This window comes from Oncorhynchus tshawytscha, linkage group LG03, assembly GCF_018296145.1.
Source record: "Oncorhynchus tshawytscha isolate Ot180627B linkage group LG03, Otsh_v2.0, whole genome shotgun sequence".
In the NCBI taxonomy this organism is placed as follows: domain Eukaryota; kingdom Metazoa; phylum Chordata; class Actinopteri; order Salmoniformes; family Salmonidae; genus Oncorhynchus; species Oncorhynchus tshawytscha.
This window is the reverse complement of record NC_056431.1, coordinates 61,423,926-61,441,387: the sequence shown is the minus strand read 5'-3', so window position 1 is coordinate 61,441,387 and position 17,462 is coordinate 61,423,926. Positions and strand designations below refer to the sequence as shown.

The window sequence follows — 17,462 nt, the reverse complement described above, 5'->3', positions numbered from 1 at the left end:
ACGATGTTAGTTTGTTTGTGATGTGGACACCAAGGAACTTGAAGTTCTTAACCTGTTCCACTCCACTACAGCCCCGTCGATGAGGGGACGTGCTCGGTCCTCCTTTTCCTGTAGTCCACAATAATCTCCTTTGTCTTGATCACGTTGAGGGAGAGGTTGTTGTCCTTGCACAACACGGTCAGGTCTCTGACCTCCTCCCTAAAGGCTGTCTCATCATTGTTGGTGATCAGGCCTATCACTGTTGTGTCATCGGCAAACTTAATGATGGTGTTGGAGTTGTGCCTGGCCATGCAGTCATGAGTGAACAGGGAGTACAGGAGGGGAATGAGCACGCAACCCTGAGGTGCCCCTGTGTTGAGGATCAGCGTGGAGGATGTGTTGTTACTTACCAATACCACCTAGGGGCGGCCCATCAGGAAGTCCAGGATCCAGTTGCAGAGGGAAGTGTTTAGTCTCAGGGTCATTAGTTTAGTGATGAGCTTTGAGGGAACTATGGTGATGAACGCTGAGCTGTAGTCAATAAAACAAATTCTCACATAGGTGTTCCTTTTGTCCAGCTAGGAAAGGTCAGTGTGGAGTGCAATAGAGATTGCATCATCTGTGGATCTGTTGGGGCGGTATACAAATTGGAGTGGGTCTAGGGTTTCTGGGATAATGGTGTTGATCTGAGCCATGACCAGCATTTCAAAGGATTTCATGGCTACAGACGTGAGTGCTACGGGTCGGTAGTCATTTAGGCAGGTTACCTTAGTGTCAAGGAAGTGAGTTTGTATCTATACAGGACCCCCACCTACCGTCAACCAATCATGTGAATGGGGAACTATATGGAGCTATACAGAGCCCTCCACATTATTACAAAATTTGAAAGGCGCATGGCGATGTGTTACGGAGCTCAATTTGGCCTCTGCAATTGCGTTACATAATGCATACCTCTCTCTCTCTCTTCTCTCTCCAGACCAGGAGATATTGCGGCATCTGGAGAAAGACAAGATCCTTGTGTTCACTCCCTCTCGTCGGGTCCAGGGCCGCCGGGTGGTCTGCTACGACGACCGCTTCATCGTCAAGCTGGCCTATGAGTCCGACGGCATCATCGTCTCTAACGACAACTACCGGGACCTGGCCAATGAGAAGCCAGAGTGGAAGAAGTTCATTGACGAGCGGTTGCTCATGTATACGTTCGTCAATGACAAGTATGGAAGTCCCACCAACACAGTGGACAAAGAGCCTATCACTATTAGTATCTGGAGTTGTTTTTCCAAGGGGATTGATATGTGGATATCTGATGGTGTGTCTGGTATGTGGTTGTGTCCAGGTTCATGCCTCCTGATGATCCTCTGGGTCGCCATGGTCCCAGTCTGGAGAACTTCCTGAGGAAGAGACCAGTTATCCCAGAACACAGGAAGCAGCAATGTCCCTATGGTAACACCTAGCCATTCTCTCTTATGCATTATTCATTCAGCCTCTTTTGGTTTGTCTCAAAATTGAGAGTTAACCATCCTGTATTCTCTCCTTAGGGAAGAAGTGCACTTACGGCCACAAGTGTAAGTTCTTCCACCCTGAGAGAGGCAGTCAGCCCCAACGCGCTGTGGCCGATGAGCTGCGTGCCAAGAACTCCTCTTCATCCTCTACCTCTTCCTCCAAAATGGTGGGCGAGGCTCTGATGGTGAAGAGTCACAGCATGTCCAGCAGCTCCAGGGTAGACGGGATCCCAGACCCCCACCAAGCTCCCCCAAAGAGACAGTCGGACCCCAGCCTTTGCGCCCCCTCCTACAACGACCTCCTGGAAGAGCATCTGGGCAGGAGGACTAAAGCAGAGGCCCGCAGAGGGAGTAGCAGCAGTAGCAGCAGCAGCAGCCTCCTGGCTTCTGCTCCTGGGGGACCTCCTTCCAGCCACAGCTTCTCTCTTCAGGACTGGGGGAACACCTCCTCCAGAGCTCCAGGGCTGTCGGGGCTTGTTCACTCAAAGTCATACTCCACCTGTGAATCCCCAGAGCTAAGCTACCACTCCCTGATGGGGGCTTACTCCAGCCTAAGCCTGGTAGTGCCGCGGAGCCCCGATCGGCTGTTCCCAGCTGACCTACGGATGGGCTCAATGGTGTCTGACTGCAGCAGCGAGGGCAGCGTGAGCTCAGACTCCTTCTCCCCTGATCCCCTGCTGGATGACAGCCTCAAGTGCCACTATCCCCACCCCCATCACCACCATCATCACTGCCCTAGCTGCTACCCACATCACCCCAACCACCCACCCCCTGGTTTGACCCAGCACCCCCATGGAGGCTCCCACCATGGCTACCCTCTAGCTCAGAGCAGCCTGGAGGATCCTCCCTCCTCCCTCCACCACTTCAAGGCCCAGCTCTCCTACCTTCCTCCCCATATTCAGCAACCGTCTGTGGGGAGCCACTCTGGCTGTTCTGGGAACTACCCTCCCCAACCTCTATCCCAGACCTCAAGCCCCCACTCCCACTCCCACTCTCACAGCTCTCCTCTGGGGCATAACCTGGGGGGCTCCACCTGGCAGGACAACAACAGCCTCTACAAGCAATCCCCTGTCCACCCAAGGAGGATCTACCCTGGGCCAGGACAGGAGCAGCGACTGGCCAGATGGGACCCCCACTACAAGCATCTCCCCCAGGCCTGCTACGAGCCTTTCACTTTCCAGTCCCTGCCTGAGGGCCGCAAAAAACCCTGGCACTCGCCCTGGCCCAGGGGGACACACTCTCCCCATCCTCAATCCCTTTCCTCCTCCCATCTTCCACCTCTTACCCACCACTCTACGGCCCCCCAGCACCAGGAGCCCCCTGGCCTGGGCAGATACCAGGACGTGAGGGAGAATGTGTTTGTCAACCTGTGTAACATCTTCCCCCGAGAGCTGGTGAGGGTGGTGATGGTGAGGAACCCCCATGTGATGGACGCCCAGCAGCTGGCTGCAGCCATCCTGACTGAGAAGTCCCAGGCTGGCTACTGAGTACTGACACTACTGTTGCAGAGGAAATAAGTGGCGTGCTCAACTCTATAGTCTCCCCAAAACATCTACGATGCAGGGGAAGATGCTTTATCTTTTTCCATCAAATATTATTTGTGTTTTTTTTTCACTGCTCTGCTCGTTCATTACTGTTGTGTGGTATGAGAACACCTTCAGCACTTAAGGTCAGTATTCCGGAGATTCTGAATGGGATGTGTTGCTTTAATTTATTTATTTTGTAATATATTTTAAATTATTTCTATAGCTTTTAATATTTTTTAATGGCACTTTTGATAGATTTATTTATGATTTTTATTTTATTTTTGGAAATCATATCATAGGGTAAGGAGGGCTCAAGTGTTTCAGGGTGCTTCAGAGTTAGGGAAAGTCCTGAGGTGTCAAAACAGGGTGAATTATGGGATTCCAAATCTAGGGTATGGTTTGTCATCATAAAATGACACTTCCAAACATTTAAATGTAAAGACAAAGCAAATCCATAAGTCCAAGCTACACTGATTTCATTTTATCCCTGTCATTTCTCATTAGAGAATTGTTAAAACAGGTGGTGAATTTGATATCATTGTTGAAAGATTTGATGAATTTCCCCTTTAGAGAAGTGAAACGCAGGAACTCCAACTGTTAAAGGCCTGATAAAGTTCATGTGAAAACCCCAGATTATTGTTTACTCTTACATACAGGAGCTAGTTCCTCTCTGGGGAGAGACCAAAAACTTACTTCACAGCATGGAAGATTGCGATATTGATTTTCTTTTCCTTTTTTTACTCATTTTTCTTTGTCCTCCAAAAAACATTCTGGCCATTGAAATCATATCAAGATGGTTCTTGAGGATATTCAAACTAGTGCAGGTGCACTGTTCGTTTAAACAGTTTTTTTAATATATATTTTCTTTTACGTATGAATGTGTTAATTGATTTGTCCCTTTGTCATTTTCATTATGAGTAAGAGTATTTTAGTTAAAGAGGGTATCATTACAAGAGAAGACGTCTGGTGTAACCATCCAGACAGACAGACAACTGTAACTTCAGTCTGTGGACAGGGTATTTCTAGGCTCTACCTCCTGGCTTAGAATCCATTGCAAGTTGTCACTATCACTGAGTGAATATAATAAATATTTAGGCAATGACACCTCTGTGCCTTACTCACACACAGCAGTCCAAAACACTGGACTTGTGTTGCCAAGGTAACCTGACCACCACATACTTTAGTGAACAAGAGAATGCCTCTCCTCATTGATACAAATTGTATCATATTAACTTAAACCAGATCATTGTTTTATATGAGAATATTTATACAAAAGGTATTTTGAGTATATGTGGCGTAATTGGTCACATTTGTTACTGTTCTAAAATATACTGAACAAAAATATAAACGCAACATGTAAAGTATTGATCCCATGTTTCATAAAAGATCCCAGATATTTTCCATACGCACAAGAAGCATATTTCTCTCAAATGTTTACATCCCTGTTAATGAGCATTTCTTTTTTTGCCAGGATAATCCAGATGTGGGATATCAAGAAGCTGATTAAACAGCATTATCATTACACAAGAGCAACTTTTGTTCAGTATATATTTTGGGATTTTAAAAAATTGTGTTTTAAGAAGTATTTGTGAAAGAAAAGGGCATCAAATGCAATTTCTTCAAACTACTGTACTGTGATTGATGATCAGCATACAGAGAGGACAGAAAAGGTATGTGATATCTGGGTTCCTTGGGACGTCCCTACCCCATTGAAGTTGACATTTGAAATGGTTAAGGTTTGGGTTAGGTAATGGTTAGGATGGAGGTGAGGGTTTAAGGTAGGGATGTCCCAAGGATTCCGGATAGCACTGATCGACAGGAAAAGGTGGGTTGTTGTTTTATTATTGTTGAACTGAAATTGTGTTGGGTGGTCTCAGTCATGTGAGTGTGACTGTGGGGGTCAGCTTTATGGTGAAGCCATTATTTGTTCACAATCAGCCTCTATTGACAGTCATGATCTTTCTCTTAATATATTTCTGTACAGTGGTTCTCAGCTCTCTCTTCAAACTAAGGCTATCCCTTCAGAGGATCAGTGGAACACCGCTGACTGGACAAAGACAGCACTTAGTCTCTGGAACCAGTTTCTCAACATGACAACAGCCAAAAGTGCATTTTTTTAGCTGAGCAACGTGTAGCACCTTTCTAGGGCACTATGTGCCAGTGTGCTTCTGTGTGTGGCAGAGTATTAAATGCCTCTACATGGCATTGTGCTTCTTTTAACCACATCTGATGATAGTCTGAACCATGTTCAGTTAAAAAATGTAATATTTTTCCATGTTCAGATTTTTTAAAGAGATGTTTTTGGAATTCTGTGTGAGGTTTTTAATTTTTTATCAGCATTAAGATATTTGAGGGGAATTGTTTGGGTGGTTTTCCTCAGTGTCACTGGATATGGCCTGTGCTGTACTCTACTGTTAATCTCTGCTATAATGAAACACCCTTTGATGAGGTGACTTGTTCGGTTTGCAGACAGTGTATGTATACTGTATGTCAGTGGAGGCTGCTGAGGGAAGGACGGCTCCTAATGATGGCTGGATTGAGTAAATGGAATGGCATCAAACATGGAAATCATGTGTTTGATACCATTCCACTTAATCTGATCCAGCCATTAGCACGAGGCCGTCCTCCCCAATTTAGGTGCCACCAACCTCCTGTGGTATATGTGCTGGTTTTTGTATACAATACTTGGTTGAATTTCTTCCACCAATTTTTTTATCATTTTGGAATTTGGTTAATTTTATTTTATTTCATCTGACTGGTTAGTATATTATTCTATTTGACTGTTTGTTTCATTGTGTCCGTCTGTATCCAAGGCCTACAATTCAGGTTTAAAAAACAGTTTGTCAGACACTTCTCCAAATACCATGTATAATTTATTTAAATATTCATCCCTGTTGTGCTTTAAATCCAACATAATTTGTGCTACAATAAAACTGTTAAATCTAATAAATGCCTTATAAAAGTGAAAAAAATAAGGTTGGGATGCAGTATTCCCGTCAGGGATCAAAGCAATTGGCAAAATGATTGAGGTTTAGCCTATGTTATATATGTATTATGATGATCCTCTCTTCACAGGTCAACATGGGTCATTTCAAGCCAAAATGTAATGGAGGAAAATGGAGAACTGTGACCTGATGTGATGTTGATGTTCTTGCCTTAGTGACTGTACAGTATGTGAATGTGTGTGTGTGGGGGGGGCAACACATGTTAAAACAATGAGCTTTAAGTACCGTAACCCCAGAGCACGTGACTCTTTATAATACTCTGGCATGTGTAGCAGTCTTACTTGCTGATTCAGGGAACTGAGGCCAAATGGAAAATGTTGACTCCTTATGAGTTATGAATAATAAAGCAATAAAGCCTTACTCAAGGTGGTGACGATCGTCTTTTTCGGGGGGAAAGGAATGGGTTTGCTGCCAAAATTGTTCTCAGGTTAATTTAGATACAGTAGGATGCTAGTGAGGCATGTGTGTATCATGTGATAATGAAATGTCAACACTTGGGGGGCATATGTCAGACATGTACTGTATCCTACACTGAATGGGATGACAGGTTAATGACACTTAATAAGAAGCTCGTCATTTCAACATCATGATAATAATGCTAGACTTTCCTCCACTTTTGCATGTCAATTCAAATAGGCCTACCTGAAATATTCTTCACAACTTTTATATCTATTTTTTTTATTATTGTCATACTGAACGGAATGTCTGAAGGTGATGCGTACATAAATAAACTGCGACATCTGAAATTAAATTTAAAATCAAAACAGTGGTTACGTTTACTGTGGTGATGAAGTTGAATGAATAACCTGGTGTGTTGTCATCCACAACACTACACATGTACTTTGGAAGGGTTACCACCATGTTAGTTATGGGTTTCACTTAAATGATTTCACATCTAGAAGAGGTCGGTACATATAGTACATACTGTACTTTGGTTGACATTTAAGGATAACACAGTTGACATTACTATTTTACCTAGTCTTAGATTTCCCAGACTGGAACATTGGTTACATTGTGGGAGGCAACCCGTCGGTCTAGACTAGAGACTGTTTTACCAGTTGTAGGAGGAGCTAGACATATCATTTGTTACATAACCTTAGTGTCAAAACCATGATTTAGACCACTAAAATGTCTCAGGTGGTTTAATGGTTATTTTCCCTTCACGCATTCTTAAAATGCCTGGAAGGTGATTCATCTGGAATGTTCAAAATAAACAGTTCCTCATACCACTCCGTTCATATAATATTGAACTGCTGCCTCCCTCCCATTCTACCCTCATCCAACCTGGGATAAATACTTTAACTGACTGGAAGTAAGAAATATACATGGATTCTTTATTGTGGACCAAAATATATGTTAACAAAACTGTCAATGGACGGTGAATAACACATCAAACGTATAGGTTAGAAGGGACAAATAAAAAGCTGTGTTCAAATTCTGCAGGAATTAAACCACTGGTTCAACATCAGCGGACCCATGACTAGAGCACAGCTAACTCACCACAGTTAAATATGAAACCAAAACTGAAGTAATGTAAATGAAATGAGACGAATAAGGCAGTTTAAGAAAACCATTTAAATACTTGATCACAAAAAAAAAGGTACGATATTTAAAGCTTTACATACATGCTTGTCAACAACATCAAAAAGCTACAAATGGCAATTCTCTCAATAAAAGCAAAATATTCACTAATTTCTCTCTACATTATTTTTAAAAAATCCATTCTTACATCAGACATGCAAGGGTTAAATTATCCTTTGCTCAAGGAGAAGTTCATTTCGGCAGGATATGTTGCTTGTCATTCCAGATTGGATGATTCCAGATGTGGTTGGGTGGAGCTCTAAGCATGGAGCGGTTTGATTGGCCAACCGCTAGTGGGCAGAGCTTTGGCAAGGAGTAGTGGGTGGGACATTGAATCCACACACCTCTGGCCTTTTTGCAAGTACGGATTTGGGGGAACGGGGTGGGAACGAGCAGGGTCGGCTATCCAAGAAAGTTAGCTGTTATCATGGCAACGCGAGGGTGGGAGGGCGCTGACTCTTACATGGACTCGAACTCGTCAATGCGCTGCTTGGTGTTGCCCTGTCGGATCTGGCGCAGGGTTTTGTACTTGTCCCTCCCAGCCTTCACATTCTCCGCATGTAGCATGTCATTCTGGGTCTTCTTGGTGTCGTCCCTCGCCTGAGCCAACTCTGAACTCAGAGCCTGACAAAGAGGGAGAGGAGAAAGCAGAGAACACTTCATTTTGACAGTTGTAGACAGATGGTGTATTGTTCAACATATTATCAGCAAACTGTTGATCTACTGACCCCAACACTAGCCCTAAACATAACCCTACATTTTTTTGCAGTTGATAGCTACAAGCATTTCGCTACACCGACAATAACATCTGCTAAATATGCGTGTGACCAATAAAACAGTATTTGATTTTTATCTTGTTGAGCCTGTATGGGGTCTATCCATCCTAATGATGTGAGGCCACGTCTTCCTGAGCTTACCTGCAGCTGTTTCTTGACGCGTTCGTTCTTCTGGACCTCTGTGACACGTTCCTCCTCGCTGCGGTGGCTGGTGACCCCGTCACTGTTCAGCTCGGTACTGCCCTCTGCGTTCGTCTCATCTTGCTCATCGTGCTCCGGCGCCGGGGGTGATGACATCACAGACTTCAGCTCCTCTTTAGTCTTTTCCAGGTCTTCCTGGGCTGAGATGGCCTGGAGGGAGGGTTAATGTGGGAATAACTGTTTGTCACTTGGTGTTCAATAAACTACTCATCTATTGTATCATATATAACAATCATACAGTACTGACACATTTCAATATTCTATTTGGAACAGGAAACACAAAAACATTATTGCTTACACACACACAAACCAACACATTTCAAGACAACTTTGTCAAAAGACAGGGACACCTGTATTTAAAGTGCTTGCCGGTGTGGGACCTGAGTAGACCAGAGACTTTCCAAAAACAATAAAACACTCACGCAGACACACACATACTAAACTAGGGGTTAACATGCAAATAAGGGACACAATAACATCTTAAAAACATATTGTTCTGGCTCAAGCACACAATTTTAAACTCAGCTCTTACTCATACATATACTGAACAAAAATACAAACGCAACATGCTACAATTTCAAAGATTTTACTGAGTTACAGTTCATATAAGGAAATCAGTCAATTGAAATAAATTCACTATGGATTTCACATGACTGGGAATACAGATATGCATCTGTTGGTCACAGATACCTTAAAAAAAAAGTAGGGGCGTGGATCAGAAAACCAGTCAGTATCTGGTGTGAACCCTATTTGCCTCATGCAGCATGACTCCTCTCCTTTACATGATTTGATCAGTTGATCAGGCTGTTGATTGTGGCCTGTGGAATGTTGGGGAACTAGAGCATACTGACGTACATGTAGATCCAGAGCATGTTCAATGGGTGACATTCCTGGTGAGTATGCGGTTCATGGAAGAACTGGGACATGTTTAGCTTCTCGGAATAGTTTACAGATCCTTGCGACATGGGGCCATGCTGAAACATGAGGTGATGGCAGTGTACGACAATGGGCTTCAGGATCTCATCACGGTATCTCTATGCATTCATATTGCTATCAATAAAATGCAATCGTGTTCCTTATCCATAGCTTATGCCTGCCCATACCATAACGCCACCTCTACCATGGAGCACTCTGTTCACCCACACAATGTCATACACGTTGTCTGCGGTTGTGAGGCCGGTTGGACGCATGGCCAAATTCTCTAAAATGATGTTGAAGCCGGCTTATGGTAGAGAAATTAACATTAAATTCTCTGGCAACAGTTTTGGTGGACATTCCTGCGGTCAGCATGCCAATTGCGTGCTCCCTCAACATTTGAGACATCTGTGGCATTGTGTTATGTGACAAAACTGCACCTATTAAAGTGGCCTTTTATTGTCCCCAGCACAAGGTGCACCTGTGTAAAGATCATGCTGTTTAATCAGCTTCTTGATACGCCACACCTATCAGGTGGATGGATTATCTTGGCAAAGGCGAATGCTCACTAACAGGGATATAAATACATTTGTGCACACAATTTGAGAGAAATAAGCTTTTTGTGCGTATGGAACATTTCTGGGATATTTTATTTCAGCTCAAGGAACCAACACTGTACATGTTGCCTTTAAATTTTTGTTCAGTGTATATTAGATCTTATGAATGCTGTTAAATTATTTGGTTTGAGGGCATACAGCCCCACACATTTGGATACAGACACTATTTATGTGTCAGTCCCAGGGGGCAGAGCAGTGGAGGCTGCTGGGGATGGCTCATAATAATGGCTGGAACTGAGTGTTCTGGCTGGAATGGAGTGAATGGAATGGTATCAAACACATGAAAACCATATGTTTATGTTTGATACCATTCTATTAACTCTATTCCAGACATTATTATGATCCATCCTTCCCTCAGTAGCTGCCACTGGATCAGAGAGAGGTAGCCGTTACTTTGTGTTGCCATTCAGTCGCCTCCTCTTCCTTCTTCCTCTTGGCCTCTTCAAGCAGAGCGATTTTGGCAGTGAATTCTCCTAGCTCAGCGGCCTGCGAGAGACAAGCACAAAGCACTCTTCTGTCAGACATACACACCAACACACTGGCCACCAGACTGCAAGAGCTGACCATGGCGCCCATGAGGTTTAATGGGCCAACCAGTATGAAAATGTAATTGACACATGGTTTCATGGTGAGTACTGTTAACCATGTAATACCACCCATTAAATATGATTTGAAATACCAAAGAGAGAGTGGGGGGTGGTGAGAGCAGAGAACTTCCCCTGGGGCACGCTGTCTGCACATTAACACCTCAATCACAGATATCTGTCAGTACCCAGAGAATATATTTAGTTATCAATGCAAAATAGGCAGGTAGCCTGGCGGGTAGGAGCGTTGGGCCAGTAACTGAAAGGTTGCTGGATCAAATCCCCAAGCAAGGCAGTTAACCCACTGTTCCCCGGGCACTGATGACGTGGATGTTGATAAAGGCAGCCTCCAGCACCTCTCTGATTTTGATGGGTTGGGTAAAATGCGGAAGACACATTACAGTTGAATGCATTCAGTTGTACAACTGACTAGGTATCTCCTTTTCCCTTAAAGGTTACTGCCTCAGGGCCTTCCAACACTGTATAAATGTTATTTCCCTACACCCAATGACAAGGTGTCTAGTCTCTTTGGCTTATTGTCTCCCTCTCTCCGTATCACTCGTAACTCTACCAACTTGGCAGTACTTTTGAGAGATGTTATTTCACACCTTATTACTGTAGCTCAGAACGCATTCTTTGCATTATTACATACAGCCGGAAATAACTTTTGGATATTAGAGCGGTGGTAACTCACCAGCATTTTGTTACAAGCATTTTGCTACACCCGCAATAACATCTGCTAAAAATGTATATGTGACCAATCAAATTTGATGTGGAAACAGCTACATGAGCAATAAGCCTACTGTCAGTCATTTGGAGCTGTAAGCCATTAGTAGAGCTATGGGATTCCAGGTTAAATACCATGAGGAATAAACAAATCACCTTTGGAATGCATGTCGTAAAAGCATCCATACATTTTCTGTAAGCAAGGGAGGTGTTTACAAGAGGTCAGTCAGTGTCACTCATTTACATAGAACCATAGGTATTGACGTGTTAATAACTTAGCAGGTACAGTGCAGATATGTTGTAGGTTAGAGTGTTTACAAAGGTTTTAGTGTGTTGGACAATCCAGAAGAGACCGATGGCTTAGAGAATTGCTGTATACATGTCTACAGTAGGTATATGTACATCCTTCCTTCAGGTAATCAATCAATAGGAAGTCGAGTAGGGTGTCTATTATATTGCATTCATCAATAATTTAATATAAAATCAGTGATTTCTTCAAGGAAGGAAGGAAAGAAGGATGCACTGAAAGTATGTTAACAGGACACTGATCGAAAGTGGTGAAGTGTTACCAGTTGTTCCTGGTTCTTCATCTGGTCAGCGGACTGTTTAGCCAGCGCTGCCTTGGCCTCCTCCGCTGCCTGTCTCTCTCCCTCCAACCTTTCTGCCTCCTCCTTCGCTCTCTTCCTCTCCTGGTCCAACTCCAGGGCCCTGCGTGTCTGCTCCTCCAGCTCTGTATGAGTGTACACACACACACACACACACACACACACACACACAAGTACTGATTACAACAATGTACTGTATAACAAATATAAGCAGGTCTTAGCGAGAGTCGCACCTGTAGCGTTTGCTTTCAACTCACACTCTCAAATACATAGATCCCCTGAACACAGCTCACTCTCCAGATCCCAATCACTTGAATTCTGATCACACACTTGTATGTCATCATCATCACACACTATTTCATTCAGTTCTTTGCACCCCATCATTGTGAGGTATTGTTTGTTTTGTGACACACTTCTATTCGAAGCTCTGTTTTTCCCGTAATTGAAACCTCCCGTGTATGATAGTGAGGCAGGCAAAAACTAATTACACTTTTTGCCTATTCCCTGCCTGTACTTTACCCTATTGGATTTCCTGTTATCTACCTATTGCCTGATCTCCCGGATGACGTTAGTCTTTTCCCTGCTTGTACTGTTGCCTTTTTGGACCCACTGTGTATGACCTTCTGCCTGCCCCTGGACCCAGCTACCTGCTTCCTCCTGTGGTCCTTTACAATAAACACCTGCTGCACCCTGCTCTTGAAACCAGCTCTCTGTCTCCCATCGTGTTCATTACAGCACCCATCTTTCCTGACACACATTCACACATTCATCTCATGAAACACAAGAGGAGGACTTGAATAATCTCCCAATAATCTGGAACACAAATGTTTATATAGAGAGATACCTCTGAGAAAGGCCCGACCTATATTTGATGAGAGCATTTCTAGAGGCAACATTCTGTAGAAATCAATCATTCTGATTGGAATGGCCCTTTCAGGATCAAATCATTTTTTATATCAGCCAAGCAAAACTGGCTTTTACCAACAGAATGGCTCTGCAGTGATTCGTTAGATCTGCTGGGGATTTCAGGGCTGTAGCTAACGCTCTCCCTCCAGCCGTTCACTATGTAAATACCCCCCAGGTGTGTTCTGTCCTTTTCGGTTATGACAGCCGTGGTGCTAGGGCCAACACTATAGAGAATGAATGTTCATGTCCCCCTCCCTGTAACATGATAAAACAGCTAACAGTCCTCCTATGGTCTCTAAATGACTCCTCACTCCTCCTAACAAGAGCTAGTATGCAAATCCCAGTGTTACGTACTATAGCTGTGAACTTGTCTGAACACCAGCTGTGAACCACAGCGGGTGTAAGTGTTACTCCAGGGTGTTGGTTGCATGGTAACCTGTGACATGTAAAATAAGTGAGATGATCAGTCCCATTTACATTGTTCCTCTGAAGTTGTATCCGTTGTTGGTGTGTGTGTAATGCATGTGCATGTAATTTGTGTGCATGCATGTAATGTAAGTGTGTGTGCGCATGTGTAATGCATGCATGTAAGTGTGTGTGCGCGTGTGTAATGCAGGCATGTGTGTAATGTACATGCGCGTGTCGGAAGTTTGCATACACTTAGGTTGGAGTCATTAAAACTTCTTAGGGATAAAATCCCATTGACGGGATCGATTTGACAACATCCGGTGAAATGGCAGAGCGCCAAATTCAAATTAATTTATTAGAAATATTTAACTTTCATACAATCACAAGTGCAATACACCAAATTAAAGCTTTACTTCTTGACAATCCAGCCACCGTGTCAGATTTCAAAAAGGCTTTACGGCGAAAGCAAACCATGCTATTATCTGAGGACAGCACCCCATCAAACAAACACAGACAATAATATTTCATCCAGCCAGATGCGATACAAAACTCAGAAATTACGATATAATTCATGCCTTACCTTTGAAGAGCTTCTTCTGTTGGCACTCCAATATGTCCGATAAACATCAAAAATTGTCATTTTGTTAGTTTATATCGATTATATCGTTATATCTCCAAAATGTCAATTTATTTGGCGCGTTTGATACAGAAAAACATTGGTTCCAACTCGCTCAACATGACTTCAAAATATCTAATAAGTTACCTGTAATCTTTGTTCAAACAACTTTCCTAATACAACTTTAGGTTGTTTTTAACATAAATATTCGATACAATTTAAGACGGGATAAACTGTGTTCAATAGCGGATAAAAACAAAGTGGAGCGAGCTTCAGGTCATGCGTCCCAACCACAACAGTACACTAGACTCAACCCTCGTTCTGAAAAGCCCTACTTCTTCATTACACAAAGGAAAAACATCAACCAATTTCTAAAGACTGTTGAGATCCAGTGGAAGCGATAGGAACTGCAAGCAAGTGCCTCAGAAATCTAGATCCGCATAGAAAAAACATTGAAAACACTGTCACCTCAACAACAACAAAAATTCCCAGATGGTTTGTCCTCGGGGTTTCGCCAGCCAAAGAAGTTCTGTTATACTCACAGACATCATTCAAACAGTTTTAGAAACATCAGAGTGTTTTCTATCCAAATCTACTAATAATATGCATATCCTAGCTTCTGGGCCTGAGTAGCAGTTTACTTTGGACACGCTTTTCATCTGGATGTGAAAATACCGCCCCCTAGCCTAGAGAGGTTAAAACTAATTTTTCAACCACTCCACAAATTTCTTGTTAACAAACTATAGTTTGCAAGTCGGTTAGAACATCTACTTTGTGCATAACACAAGTAATTTGTCCAACAAATGTTAACAGACAGACTATTTCACTTATAAATTAACTGTATGACAATTCCAGTGGGTCAAAAGTTCGCATACACTAAGTTGACTGTGCCTTTAAACAGCTTGTGAAATTCCAGAAAGGGATGGCATGGCTTTAGAAGCTTCTGATAGGCAAATTAACATCATTTGAGTCAATTGGAGGTGTACCTGTGGATGTATTTCAAGGCCTACCTTCAAATTCAGCGCCTCTTTGCTTGACATCATGGGAAAATCAAAAGAAATCAGCCAATACCTCAGGAAAAACAATTGTAGACCTCCACAACTCTGGTTCATCCTTGTGAGCAATTTCCAAACACCTGAAGGTATCACGATCATCTGTACAAACAATAGTACGCAAGTATTAACACCATGGGACCACACAGCTGTCATACCGCTCAGGAAGGAAACGCATTCTGTCTCCTAGAGATGAACGTACTTTTGCAAATCAAAGTGCAAATCAATCCCAGAACAACAGCAAAGGACCTTGTGAAGATGCTGGAGGAAACAGGCACAAAAGTATCTATATCCACAGTAAAACGAGTCCTATATCGACATAACCTGAAAGGCCACTCAGCAAGGAAGAAGCCACTGCTCCAAAACCAAAACCAAGACTACGGTTTGCAACTGCACATGAGGACAACACATGAGGACAAAGATCGTACTTTTTGGAGAAATGTCCTCTGGTCTGATGAAACAAAAATAGAACAGTTTGGCCATAATGACCATCGTTATGTTTGGAGGAAAACGGGGGAGGCTTGCAAGCCAAAGAACACCATCCCATCCGTGAAGCACAGGGTTGGCAGCATCATGTTGTGGGGGTGCTTTGCTGCAGGAGAGACTGGTGCACTTCACAAAATAGATGGCATCACGAGGGAGGAAAATTATGTAGATATATTGAAGCAACATCTCAAGACATCAGTCAGGAAGTTAAAGCTTGGTCGCAAATTGGTCTTCCAAATGGACAATGACCCCAAGCATACTTCCAAAGTTGTGGCAAAATGGCTTAAGGACAACAAAGTAAAGGTATTGGAGTGGCTATCACAAAGCCCTGAACTCAATCCTATAGAAAATGTGTGGGCAGAACTGAAAAAGTGTGTGCGAGCAAGGAGGCCTACAAACCTGACTCAGTTACACCAGCTTTGTCAGGTGAAATGGACCAAAATTCACCCAACTTATTGTGGGAAGCTTGTGGAAGGCTACCCGAAACGTTTCACCCAAGTTAAACAATTAAAGGCATTGCTACCAAATACTAATTGAGTGTATGTAAACTTCTGATCCACTGGGAATATGATGAAAGAAATAAAAGCTGAAATAAATAATTCTCTCTACTATTATTCTGACATTCCACATTCTTAAAATAAAGTGGTGATCCTAACTGACCAAATACAGGGAATTTTTACTAGGATTAAATGTCAGGAATTGTGAAAAACTGAGTTTAAATGTATTTGGCTAAGGTGTATGTAAACTTCCAACTTCAACTGTAGATACCTTTCTGGGCCTTTAGCGTCTGTTGCTCAATCTGTCTGAGCCTCTCGACAAGCTCGTCCTTCTCCTTCTCTATCTTCGCCCTCTCCTTCTCTGCATGCTCTCGTTTTCTCTTCTCGTTCTCTAGCTGGGCTCTGTAAAACAAAAGAGGCATAGTTCAGTTGATGAAAATGCCTGGGCTAATAATATATTCAAATTAAATGTAATTAATTGTTGAATATCTTACTCATATCATTCAATATTTTGTTGTATAAAATATGATCACAACACTGGTGCAACTTTCTGCAACTTCAAGATGCTTTACAAAAAGGTAAAACACAAAAATGCACATAAGAGCAATACAGAGATATTCAGTCCATAGCTGTCTCTAAATAGCCTCATTAGACACACGAGAGCAGTGTTAGGATGGTGGATCGGCCTAATATTTCAATTGTATTTCTGTAATTCCCAATATCGGCTCTTCTCACCTCCTTTGAGGAATCAAGGGAATACAGAGATCAACCCTTTATATAGCTCTGGTACAGAGATATTTTATACAATGCTGCCCCCTTCTGGTCAGAATCACAACTACATGTTTGCATGTGTTCTTTCTGTACCTTTCCATCTGTTTGTGGTGTTTCTCCTCCCTGGCCTGGGCCTTCATTTGCTGAACCTCAATGGTGTCAGGCTTCCTCCTCCTCATGTACAGTTCGTGGTTCCCCATGCACAGCGCCAGGATACGCTTGTTGATCCGCAACCGCGGGGCATAGAACACAAAATCCTATAGAGAGAGGAGTGGAGAGAAAAAGGGGAGAGGAGGGAGAGGCAGGGAGGAGAGAGGGGAGATGAGGGAGAGGCAGGGAGGAGAGAGTAGGAGAAGAAGGGAGTGGAAAAGAGGAAGGGAGAGGAAAAGAGGATGGGAGAGGAAAGAGGAGAGGAGAGGAAAAGAGGAGGGGGGAGAGGAGGAGGGAGGCAGAGCAGGGAGGGGAGAGGCAGAGGAAGGGGAGAGGAGGAGTGAGGGGAGAGGAGGAGGGAGAGGAAGGCAGGGAGGAGAGAGGAAGGAGGAAAGGAGTGGAGGGAAGAGGAGGGAGGGGAGAAAAGGAAAAGAGAAAGGGGTTGACTCATTTTGCAGGTAATTTTACATTTAAGGAATTTAGCACTCATTTGACTAATTTACAGATTAGTGCAATGTCTTTATTATATTATCAATGTTTATTGTACATTGTGTTGTATTGT

The 17,462-nt window shown here is 43.1% G+C and overlaps 2 protein-coding genes across 6 annotated transcripts in view; one reads left to right on the top strand and one right to left on the bottom strand.

Moving 5' to 3' along the window:
* Positions 1–1,088: 1,088 nt before the first annotated feature.
* LOC112233737 (probable ribonuclease ZC3H12C) lies at positions 1,089–5,823 on the top strand. Its single transcript, XM_024401551.2, has 3 exons — positions 1,089–1,190; positions 1,313–1,419; positions 1,515–5,823. The coding sequence occupies exons 1-3, from the start codon at positions 1,168–1,170 to the stop codon at positions 2,963–2,965; spliced, it is 1,581 nt and encodes a 526-aa protein (XP_024257319.2). The 5' UTR covers positions 1,089–1,167; the 3' UTR covers positions 2,966–5,823.
* A 35-nt stretch (positions 5,824–5,858) lies between these two features.
* Positions 5,859–17,462, bottom strand: part of LOC112233735 (radixin) — a 64,200-nt gene continuing 52,596 nt past the window's right edge. For all 5 annotated transcript variants that reach the window (XM_024401547.2, XM_024401548.2, XM_024401549.2 and 2 more), the window contains 6 exons: positions 16,844–17,007; positions 16,251–16,381; positions 11,979–12,139; positions 10,493–10,585; positions 8,508–8,717; positions 5,859–8,214 (listed from right to left, as the gene is read on the bottom strand). In XM_024401547.2, coding sequence (XP_024257315.1) covers positions 8,050–8,214; positions 8,508–8,717; positions 10,493–10,585; positions 11,979–12,139; positions 16,251–16,381; positions 16,844–17,007 — 924 coding nt within the window. In that variant the 3' untranslated portion in view covers positions 5,859–8,049. The remainder of the gene's footprint in view (positions 8,215–8,507; positions 8,718–10,492; positions 10,586–11,978; positions 12,140–16,250; positions 16,382–16,843; positions 17,008–17,462) is intronic.